This window comes from Stegastes partitus, unplaced genomic scaffold, assembly GCF_000690725.1.
Source record: "Stegastes partitus isolate 25-593 unplaced genomic scaffold, Stegastes_partitus-1.0.2 Scaffold1015, whole genome shotgun sequence".
Taxonomy (NCBI): domain Eukaryota; kingdom Metazoa; phylum Chordata; class Actinopteri; family Pomacentridae; genus Stegastes; species Stegastes partitus.
Genome location: NW_007578746.1, coordinates 157,876 through 169,947, shown reverse-complemented (window position 1 = coordinate 169,947; position 12,072 = coordinate 157,876). Strand labels below are relative to the sequence as shown.

Genomic DNA, 12,072 nt, shown 5'->3' with positions numbered 1-12,072 from the left:
GATCCATGATAACTTCTAAAACTTCCACATTTTGTGCAACCAAGAGTACTAAACCCAAAGATGTTCAGTTTTCAATGTTGTAAAACAGATTAAAGCATCAGATCCTCACATTTGAGAAGCTGGAATCAGGAAATGTTCCATAAATAAGCCAAACTGTTTACTGATTATTGAAATTGTTGCTGATTAACATTCTGTTGCTGCTGAAGTCGACCGACTCACCACTTATTTTAACTCTTTAACTGTTCTGTTCATCCAAGAACACAGAATTTCACCTCTTTTACTCCCAGTGTTTGGTTTATTGATGATATCATACAAATTTAAAATGCTGGAAAACCAACATTTTACAGCCATTCAACATGTGACTTAAGAAATAAGAGAAAACACAAACTAAAAGCTGTAAAAATTTTATTATAAGCAAACAATGATCCATTTTTTCAGGAGGCAGATGGTCGACGGTTTCTAGTCACTCTCATACATCTGTTAGTACATCTGTTGTCTGACTTTTACTTCTGTTATCAGTTTAGTCAGTGGATTTTTTAAGTTTCGTGTAAACCTTGTAGTTTGTGTAACATCAAAAATAGCTGTAAAAGACCAAGATGATCTCTTCAAATGGCTCGTTCACTTTGGCAACTGAAAAATATTCAATATACATCAATAAAACACGAATAATCACACCTCAGAAGCTAGAAATAACTAATATTTTACATTTGTTTTACAGTCTAAACAATGAATCGGCTGGTTTTCTGTCATTTTACTCATCAAATGGTCCATCTTTTTACAATAATTTAAGATATCAGCCTTCTATTTGAGATCATCAGTGCCTATGTGGACAGTTTTCACTGTTATTTACTTTTGGCAGAAAGTAGTTCCCAATGAAAACATCTGTTGATTGTCAGGAATGACTGAGATTCTTCAGTACTGATGTGAAGATAGGAATTATTTCTTTGGCAAAAATACTCAAATTTACTGATTCCAGTTCCATGAATTTTGATTTTTTTTTCGTCAGTTTACTCTGTATTTATGATATATTATATTAATTATCAGTCAAGACAAGCAACTTCTGACATTTTACAGACCAAACAAAGCGCATAGTAATCATCAGATTAATCAGTAATGTAATTAACAGCCGCCGGTGGCTTTGAAACTGAATCACATCCATCTCGCCTCAGCTCTCTGAGCCCACTTCCTCTCTCTGCAACACTTTGTTTGGACTTGAAGACAAACGCACGCAGCAGAGGTCTGTTTGAATCGCAGGCCTGTTGACTCAACCACACCCTGTCAGATCTGCAAACACACACCTGCTGCAGTTCGCCGGCCATGTGTGCGCCCACGCTGACGGTAGCAGTTGTCCCGTTTTCCGCTGGTTTTTACTGATGTTGTCGCAGGCGAACCGTGGGTGGTTGTCCGGCGCTGTTAGAGTGTGTGTGTGGCCTGTTCACACTGATGAGCTCCTTCCTCTGTTGGGTTCTGTGTGTGTGTGTGTGTGGACGCTTATTTTCACAGTTGGCACATCAGGCCTCAGATGGCTGTGGAGCGGAGCTGGTCATTTCGGAGATGTCCTCGGCTCGCTTTTCCACCCTGACAGCTGCTGTCCCCGAGCCAGCAGCTTTGAAATGTTTAATGACAGCTTCATTTCTTTTCGCCTGTGGGGGAAGATACAGGCTGTAAATTCTTACATCTGCTTGTTTTGAACACCCAGTGACTCGTGCTGCTCGCTTACAGCAAAATAGCTGGTTGATGGTTTGGTTTTTGAGTGTTTAAATGATTTTATTTTCTGGAGCAGGAACCAATAGGCCTTTCTGACGGCACTAACAGTGTTTGCAAGGAGACGCTACGTGGCATGAGTATAAAATGCATAAAAAATAGATGCCAAACACAGCATGTTTAATAGGAAAGCAGACACAAATGCACTAGTTCTCAGTCGTGCTTGGTAGATAATGGTTCGTATTTCATTTTCACTGAAATGTTTTACAGTACGGTCATTTTCTGGACAGAGAGCCACTAATATAAGCCAGGAAATATCTGATCATAGCATCACTAAACAAAATTAAGAGCCAACCCTGTTTTCAGTCCAAAACACATTTCAGTCGTGACGTTTTTATGAGCAGGGCGGATCCAAAGTCATGTCTTCTGTAAGATTTTTTGCCATTTGGGAGATTTGCTAGCACAGTTACAGGCCTCACCAACCTGCCCGGTGTCTAATTCAATCTTTTTTTTTTGTTGTTTGGTGCTCTGGTGGTTCTCTCTCTCCTCAGCCAAACCAGTGGAGGCAGACGCCTGCCCTCCCTGAACCTGGTTCTGCTGCAGGTTTCTTCCTGTTTAAAGGAAGTATTTCCTCTCCAAGTGCTCGCTCAAAGGAAATCGTTGAGCTTAATATTGTAAGGTCTTGACCCCTGTTGATGACTGTTGGGGCTTTTTAGTTCTTTTAGTCATGTAAATTTATATTGGTGACCCTTTGTCTGAAATGGGAAGTACTTCTTTGTTGTTTTAAATGTGCCATTTAAATGATGGTGACTTGATGAATCAAAGTTTACATTCTATAATTACACACATGTTGGGATGTCAGTCTAATTCTGACACGTTAGACTGAATTTAACTGGTTGAGCAGTTCAATCTAGCAACTGTGGGCATTTGTTTCTTTGAGCGACATACTAACTCAATAAGAACCAAACACAAGGGACTGAGGGCAACATCATTAGCTTTGCAGGCTTCTTGTCACAAAACCAGGTACTGATCAACTTTTTCTTGGTGCAAATTTAAGACTCGAAGTCGCCAAAGTTATTGCAGGTGTAATCCCTTTTACAAATTTCATGTTGATCCATTCAGTAGCAATAGTTAAGACCAACATGGTTTCGACGGTTTAGACCGACAGATGTGGCTGAACAGTTAAGCTCCAACCTGCAGGAGCTGTAATTTATTTATTTTTTTCATAAAGGTAAAATATGCCACCACACAACATCATAAATCAAACGTTGTGGTGCTGCATAGCGGCTTTGGCCTATAAATCATGCTCTGCAGACATGAGGGAACACGCTTGTTTGTTAAAGACCGCAGTAAAAAAAATCCCATCATCATTTTTTATGCGTGTTTCAATCAAGTCAAGTCAAGTTTTATTTAAACAGCACATTTAAAACAAGAGTGATTCAGCTAAAGTGTTTTCCAGCAGGGCAACAAGATTGGCATTCCCAATTACGCTAAAAACCCTACGTCATTATTTATAATGTAAGTTTAGCTGAGTAGTTTAAAAGTTGTGGCTAAGATGGTAATATTATAAAACATACAAATTTAGACCGTTAAAGTAAATATTGTTGCTAGAACGCTACCATATTATGTATAGTACAAAATAACCCGACTTACTTTAATGTCAGTGTAAAGACACATGAACAAATTGCCCCTAAAATCAATAATATCTGTCAAAATTAGATATTTTTTTCATATCAGTCAATCAAAGGACTAGGATCCATTAAGCCATGCTGCTTTAGGGACTTAAAAGTGAAGTTGAACCAAAAGAATTTAGTATCCTCCACCAGAATGACACACCGACTGTAGCACCAGAACCTTCATGTACCAAGAATACAGTCGTGGAGTAAATATGTGAAAGTTAAATGAATAAAATGTGTAATTTGATGAGTTGAGTTTAGTCAACAAAGTGGACTTGTGTTGAAAGGTTAGCTTCCTTTCAGAGGAAATGGTTACTGTAGCTTTGCTCTCAGTTGATGATGCATATTAAATGACTTTACACTCCCTTTGGTCTGAGACATAAAACCATCCAACCGTAGCTTCAGTAGACCTGAGGACCAGCATCACAACTGTTTAATCTGTGACCACACACACACACACAGCGTACTGCACTGAGCTGCTGTGTGCTCCTGAATTCAATCAGACCCTAAATGAACAGTAAAGATCAATCTGTTGGGTTGAGAAATCAATTAATCGAAAGAGTTCCGTGTGGAAAGAAAGGACCTGAGTGATCACACCTCTGCTGTGGGTAACAATGGCTGCTCAGGAACAATAGCTGAGTGGGATGAGAAGAAATGAACCTTGAAGAAGCTGATCAAACACTTGACACCATCGAGGGGTCACGCTTTTACAGAGTGTGTGTTCAGATGAACTTCTACGCTCCGATTTGTGTTTTTACATTAACGCTGCTGGCAGAAGCCGAAGAGAAGAGTCCTGGTGAAGTCCGTGAAGTAGGCCAGAGGACACGGGGATGAATAGGAAACCTTATCCATGTCACTGCTGGACCACACCTTTAGATCAAGTGTTCTGTCATATTCTCAGTAACAGGCTGATTTCAGAGTGTACCGGTCAGGGAGGTGCTCAGAGTGAAACCATCTATTTAGTTTTACTTGACACTTAAAGTTAAACGGAACGCTTTGGACAAAAATCTGCTGAACTGCGGAGATTATTAGACTCAAACTTAGTCGTTTTCAAAATGTTGTGCTCACAACCGGTGTCAATCTCATGTGAGCGATAGAATAGCTTTAAACCAGTTTCTTTTGTTTAGTCGTGCTTTTGTTCTACTTTCAGAAGCATTTTGACCTGCTGGGGTTTTTTTGCAGCATATGTAACTTATTATATGAATCACAGGTCAAACGTAGAAGTTGTGACGTCATGTTGACCTAAAAAGGTTTGATTTTAAAGGTCAAGGCTGAAAGATGATGTCAGTCCTTCAATGAAACCTGAAAGAGCTTTTTTCACTAATTTACACTCAAGTTCAACCTTCAGACATAAAGAAAGAAACCGAAGTTCAACAAAAGCTAATTTCTTTACACACAGCGGCCTCAAAAGTGAGCTGTGAAGTTCTAGTTTTTGTGTAAATTATGTAGACGTAGGTTCAGATTTACTTTTTACAGTCTTCTCATGCAACCATGACTGTTCACATACGGTGTCAAGGTATCATAACCCCCAGTTTCTTTCATAGCAGGAGATCTTAAATACTCGAGAATATTTGTTGTTTTAAAAAACATTTGGATGCACAATATAATTAATGTGCATCAGTGTGATTATAAGCAATCTGGATTTTACTACTTCAGTGCCAGTCGATGGCATAGCTGAGCATTTCCAGCTTGAAACTTCACTATACTGATGACAGATTCAGACTTCTAGGATTTCATACATCACAAATCTAAAGAACCAATCCTGTCAAGTTGCAGGGTGGAGCTTTTAGCTTTGTCTCCTTTAGAATCAGTTCCCAATTGGACAATGCATGGCTGAATTAATATCACAGCTTGCTATTTTTGGGTTGTTTTTCCGTTTTTGGGGCGGTTGGGTTGTTTTGTTGGGTTGCGGGGAAAGGAGGGCTGAGGTATAGACTTCATAGATCTGCGTATTCTAGAGGAAGCAACAGTGTGGAGTTACATGTAAGCCGTTTTAAATAGGAAAAACCTCTAAATATGTAATTTTATCAAACATACAAATGAGCTTTTAGGGGTTTAATTAACAACCAAAGAGAGACTTTAGCTGCTGTGTTAATTATTGCGATACAAATATTGCTCATATTGCTCAGTCTTGTGTGGCAGAATGTGAAGAGTTCATTTGCAAAAACAGATAATCCATCTTCACAAACCTTCAGAAAATCCACTTTTCCATCGTCGACCTGCGACAACATCAATCAAACTTAAGTTATCTCTATTGTTGCCCTGTCATTTCTACTGAGTCAAATCCACTCAACTTCAGTTTGAGTGATATTATCTCAAGCAAACAGCAAAAAAAAAAGTTTTCTGAAAATCTACAAAAATGTACTGATCTGTTTTTGCACATGAACTCTTCATGTCCACTGCATTTCAGTGTCACAGTGTCTTTATTCCTCATTGTTTATGACTTCTTCCATCATGTCTTGTTATGACACAGCCTTGTATAACAGTTGCTTAGCGTTTCACTGCATGGGCATGTGACTGTTACACAAGGTACGACAAATACAACGCTTGAATTATAAGGGAAAGAAGTCCATGCTGCTTTAACGAAATTAACTTAGGAAAATGTGGGAATCTGTAACTGAATCAGAAGTAGACAAGGCTGGATTGAGAAGACAAATGAGCAGCTGAGACAAGTTAGATTTCATTCCAGGACAAATTGTAGAATTACTGAACACTGCTTTTGCTGAATATATATTTGCTCTGTTAGTAGCAGATGGTGAAATCTGCTGGTCTGTTGATTCCTCTGTGTGTTTGAGTCAGCAAATTTAACTTATGATGCAGCATAAATTTGTTTTTTTGTTTGGGGGGTGGGTGTTACTCCCATTATCCTGCTTTCTATGAGAGCAGGACACTGTGTTACTCAAAACATTTGGTATTGATCATAATCCCTAGAAGATTCATCTTTTGTTGATGCTGTATCAGAGGTCAGTATATGGGCCAAAATTTCCCTCAACCTTCAAGTCCGTCTCTCCGTTAACTTGAACATAAATCGCATCTTTTCCTGAAAGTTACGCTATAAGTTCACGGTTCCCAGACGAGTTATCGGTCTGTTTTTGGTTGTCTTACCTTTACCTGTTGTGCCACTAATTGGGCTAAAGTCTGTAACTGTACACACAGAAAATCTAGAGATCAGCAGATTACCCTTAACTAAACAGAGTGCTCCCATTTTTCCCTGATGATGAGCCTTTTATGGAAGCCTGTGAGGACTCCACCCACACTGGGCTGAAATACTCCTAATCTACAGTATCAAACATTTGGTTTTAATCTCCTATTTTTGTAGTGCCGCCCTTTTAGCAAAGTTTAAGCTGTCTTTGCAGTGTTTGATCCATCTAAGATGTTTGTAAGTCACCTTTAGAGGTCACCAGCAGGGATTTAGACTTCTATTCTCGGCCCTGTAATTGCTCTCCGTGGCATTTAGACCCATATGGACTCTTTACGTTTGGACTTTGTGAAACTCGTAATGTCATTTAGTCATCATGGCAATTATCTTGACATGCAAACGGAGTCACATATCTGCAGTCTTCCATGTCTTATTTTCAAATGTATCTGTAAATACGCTGCTGAAATAAGATATTGCTCCTCCATCTGTTGCTGTCGGTGCTTTGAAATACACACAGTATTGCTGTAATCGCTTTAATTGTTATTTTTACAAAGTGACAGGATAAACAGTAAGGCCGGTCATAATTTCTGATTGTTATTTTGGCCGGCGTTTCTCCGTCTGGGGGCAAGTTCCAGCTAAACCTTAACATCTATTTGATTAAAACACTGTTTAGATTTAGTCTGTTGCCTGTCTGGTTTCTGTGGGAGTCTTTGAGTTATTTTTTTTTGCTGAGAAATTCCACTTAAATCTGCTCGTATACGGGAATCTGTGCTCACTGAGTAATGACACAAATATCTGTTTTTCTGCTTGAGATGCTTCAAAGGAGAAGGGCAGAGCTTGAGTGCTCTTCTCTTTTAATGTGCTTTCTCAGTGTAATGTCCTGCAGAATCTGAAGCGAGAATTTGCTCGTATTGCGTGACATTCAGAGAGCAGATTCCTCTCTGCTGCTGTGGTATGTGGTTGCGTGAAACATGACATTTTTTTTTTTGCATTTTATGTGGCTTAAAATCGCAGCAGGATTCTGCTAAGTCCTCTGCTATTACCGGAGATAAAAGCTGATGATGATACACCAGGAAGAGGCTGTTAGTCATTTCAGTTTTGTGGTTTGCATGTTGTTGAGGTTTTTGTACATGGATGAAAGACTCCGAAAATCGTCTCTGCTCTGGTAAAAAGTTAATGCACTTTTGGTTGAGGATGAGTTAAACATTGTCTTGAGAAAAAAATGAAAAGCTGCAAAACCGAAAGAGTATGAGTGCTGTATGATGTGGATAAACACAGAAATCCCACAGACAGATTGGTTGTCTTACAGTATTTGGCTGAAAGGGAAGTGGATTTTTGAACACAATGGTTCTGACAGAGCATAAAAACCACATTAAGTTAAATCAGGACCCTGTCAGAGCGTCATGGCAGCTCACGTCCTCCTCCATTTCCCACTGAGGCCCAATCAAAGCCAGCGTGCCACACCCACCTTTTATCAATTAACCGGCGTACGACAGTCCAACATCCGTCATGCCCGGCGCTTTTATTTTGGCGATTTTGCTCCAGAGTGGCAGAGGGCGGCGTGAGGTCAGGTTTCCACGGCAACTGTCAGCCTCCAATCCCCCCTCCCTCCAGCTGAACGCCCTCTTTCATCGCCATGGCAGCGCGGAGGCCCTGGTTTCCCGGGGGACGGGGGGCGTGAGGGAGGGAATGCGAGACGGTGAGAGGGAGGGGAGAGGGCAAACAAGTTTTGTGAAAACACAGTAATCCAATATGGCCGCCATTGTGTGGCAGCGAACAGCAGCCGAAGCTCGCGTCTCGGACGGAGGAGATACAGTCGTGTGATGATTAACCTCGCAGACCTGGAAGACGTGATACGAGCTCAGAAGGAGAAACCAAAGTCTGAGTTGAGGAGGTTAATGTGTTTTAGTGCCGATAAGTCGTGGTGTGCCAGATCCCCACAACGGATAACACACAAAGACAGGGACTCCTGAAGGGTCACATCACATTTGTATAATTAAACTGACCCATATATGTGTTTGACTGATACACCCTCCTGAAACCTGATTCTGATCCTGATGGACTTTCAGGGACTAGTTTTGGTGCCGATGTTCCTCTAAATTTGACAATTTTTATACCTTAACATTCTGATTCGGTGTTGGACGAAGAAACGTGGATCCTTGAGTTGTTTTTATAGGACAAAAGCCTCAAATTTGCTTGTTTCAGCTTCTCTGATGTGAGGATTTGCTGCTTTTCTGTGTTTTATTTCATAGTAAATTGAATATTTTTGGATTTGGGGCTGTTGTTTGGACAATGTACACACATCACCTTAGACCCTGGAAGCTTACGATGGGTCAGTTTGCAGACAAAACCTTATTGATAATGAATATAAGCAAAATATATCCACCCCTTTATTTTAAGCCCAGGCTAAACATATTGAAGTTTGTGCAAAAAACTGCAGTTTAGATTCAAGCTTATAAATCAAGAAAACAAAATAAATGAAATGAATGCAAAGATCTTAAATCTCCAGGAGATCAGGATTGAATGACATGACTGGATAATATATAAATATAAATGTCAGCTGTGATAGGCTCCAGCTCCCCACGACCCCAGTGAGGATTAAGCGGTGTATAGATAATGGATGGGATGTCAGCCCAAATATGGTTCCACTCTAAAACTTCTCATACTCGTCAGTCAAAAGAAGAACTATCTGTTTCAATTCTCATAATTTTATTCTGCAGTCAAGTCCCTCTCGAGTCTTTTGTAAAGGGCCTTTTCTGGGAATTGTTTTTTAAATTTGATCAACTTACAGACGTAGAAAATTTAATGGAAGAAAATCTAAGACGTCTTATTATAGCAGACAATAGCTGCAGCTTGAGTTAGTTTGCACTAAAGTTGAACTTTTATGTGCATCAGCTGCTTGGATGGAGTGATTAGCGCTGAATGATGTGATCAGATTGTGATTATTCCAATAGATGCTGTGATTTAGTCACGATTTTAGTGGGAATGGTAACTTTTGCTGGTCTGCTGAAAGGATACTACATGATGATGTGATTGTTGCATTGGACTCTGCCAGACATGCACGTTTCCTTACATCTGGACAATATTATTTAAAGGCTGAGGTGTATCTGTAGCACATCATTTTTTAAATTTAGAATATTGTGACCCATTTACCTTTATCCAAAAATTGCAGCTCCTGTAATTTGGATGTTTTACTTCTTTACCATTTAGTTTAATAATGATAGTGAAGTTTTCAAAGCTCTTTCAGCGTTTGAAGGTCATTTGCTGAAAAAACAATCACACTAGCCTTTAAATGCATAAAAATGACTGAAGTGATTTGCCTTTTTTTGGCTTTTATTTGTTTGACTTGGCTTTGGTTAAAGTAGTAGAAACAGAAGCACAAGTAGAAGAGTCATGGAGCTAACACTATCACACTGAATGCTACTGGTCATAGCAGAACAAGTAAAGCTGCAGCAAAAAAAACTCTTCAATGTGTGGAATTGAGCATGACTGTGTTTTGTTGCTTATGAATGCCGTTTGTTATCAGAGAAGTGTGTTACATTTTCTTTTAAGAGCTCTATTTTAAACTATTGCATTCCTCAGAAATCCTTTTAAATGTGTAGATTGAATGCATGATATAAAGGAAGTTTAAAAGATGTTTATCTTCTAAATTGTACCAAGGTCATTATGTGTATTATGAAAGTAACTTGGGCCAAGTTTAGAATAGACTCTGGGGACGTTTCCATCCAGATGGTCTGCTGTGATAACATGAAGCTCAGGCAGGAAAAATAAAAAAGGTCCACGTGATTTCTGCTGTCTATTTTTAATGCTATATATTCAGTTAACATGTATAGCTGTGGACAGAAGTTTACATATACTTGTAAAGACCATGTATATCATGGCAGGTTTGAGTTTCCAATGACTCCTTTAACTCAAAAATGTCTCGATGGAATCACTGAAACTCATGCATCTGTGGTTCTTTCGTAGATTTATTATTGCTCTTTTGGAAATATGACAAAATCTGCTGAGTCAAAAACATACGTACAGCAGATTGATCCGTTTCTGTGATGTAGAAAACTGTGTTCAACAAATTTGTGTGTGACCTCTTAACTCCTTGTGGGTGATTAAAATTGACTACAGCTGGTGATCCCTCTGAGCCAACTTAAACAGGCCCACTTGATAAACTCATCAGACTCAGCCACAAACAGTACGGTGGGAAAGTGTAAGGAGCTCAGCAAAGATCTGTAAATGCAAGTCATTGACTTGAACAAGTCCGGAAAGTCACCTGGAACCATTTTAAAGCAGCTTCAGATCCTAAAAACATCCGTGCAAACCACTGTAAGTAAAAAGTGCTTAGTAGTGTCGCTGCCACAATCAGAAAGAAAACAGAAACTATCACCTGCAGATACTATTGGTCAGATGACAAATGTAGCTGTTTGGTCACAGTGAGAAGGTGAGACCTTTAAACAGAAGAACAGCAAATCTACTGCCAAGCATGGTGGTGGCAGTATTATGCTCTGGGGTTGTTTTGCAGAAGGTTGGGCTTTGGATACAGTTGAATTCTCCAACAAGACAATGATCCCAAACATGTCAAAAGTGGTTTAAAAAAATAAAAAAGGCTAAATCAGGCTGGAACAGAGGTTTTGGGCTGATCTTCCCAAAGTCCTGACTTAAACCCACCAAGAACCTGTGGACTGATGAAGAAACAAGTCTGTGTCAGTAAACCATGTGCATCCTGTAGAACAGATGAACTGATGCTGATCACAGTGTTTCAGAGTTGTAACCGTTGCTCTCTCTTTGCCTCCTCTTTCAGATCTCATCCACGTCAGCTCTCCCCTGCTGCAGCTCTCCTACCCATCATCCTCCCTCACCCCTCTTCCTCCTCTCATTAGCCTCCCCCCCGCTCTCTCTTCCCCACCTCCCTTCTCCTGCTTTCCACCTCATCGGCCTCCAAGATAGATTCCCTCAGGAGTAAGGTTGACCTGCTCAAGCTGCCCTTGGCTCTGTCCACCAAGTCCATCTCCGAGCGCAAGAGCCAGCTGGGCGGAGTCGGCGAGCAGCGCGGCACGGGGGGAGGAGGAGGAGGCGGGGCTCGTAAAGCCCGCCCACTGCCGACCCGAGACATGGACAACGAGTCGCAGTACTCGGGCTATTCATACAAGTCGTCCCACTCCCGGAGCTCTCGCAAGCACAGGTGGGCGAAATGCTTCAACGTTCAAACTCACCAAGAGTCATTCATGTTCACGCTGAGAAGCTGCCGCATATTGGCTCAGGTTTTTGTTCTGTTCCGCAAATCCTCTCAAATTCTCTCTCTCAAAGTTTTAAGATAAATATAGTAGAGATAGGGGCTGCAGGGTGGTGCAGTTGGTAGCACTGTTGCCTCGCAGCAAGAAGGTCGCCGGTTCGCGTCCCGGTGGGGGCACCGGAATTTCTGCGTGGAGTTTGCATGTTCTCCCCGTGCAGCGTGGGTTCTCTCCGGGTTCTCTGGCTTCCTCCCACACAGTCCAAAAACATGTTGAGGTTAATTGGTGATTCTAAATTGTCCGTAGGTGTGAATGTGAGTGTGCTTGGTTG

General features: G+C 40.6%; 1 protein-coding gene across 1 annotated transcript in view; it reads left to right on the top strand.

Moving 5' to 3' along the window:
* Nucleotides 1–11,401: 11,401 nt before the first annotated feature.
* Nucleotides 11,402–12,072, top strand: part of LOC103367097 (vang-like protein 2) — a 13,654-nt gene continuing 12,983 nt past the window's right edge. Inside the window, exon 1 of the mRNA XM_008295018.1 lies at nucleotides 11,402–11,692. Coding sequence (XP_008293240.1) covers nucleotides 11,622–11,692 — 71 coding nt within the window. The 5' untranslated portion in view covers nucleotides 11,402–11,621. The remainder of the gene's footprint in view (nucleotides 11,693–12,072) is intronic.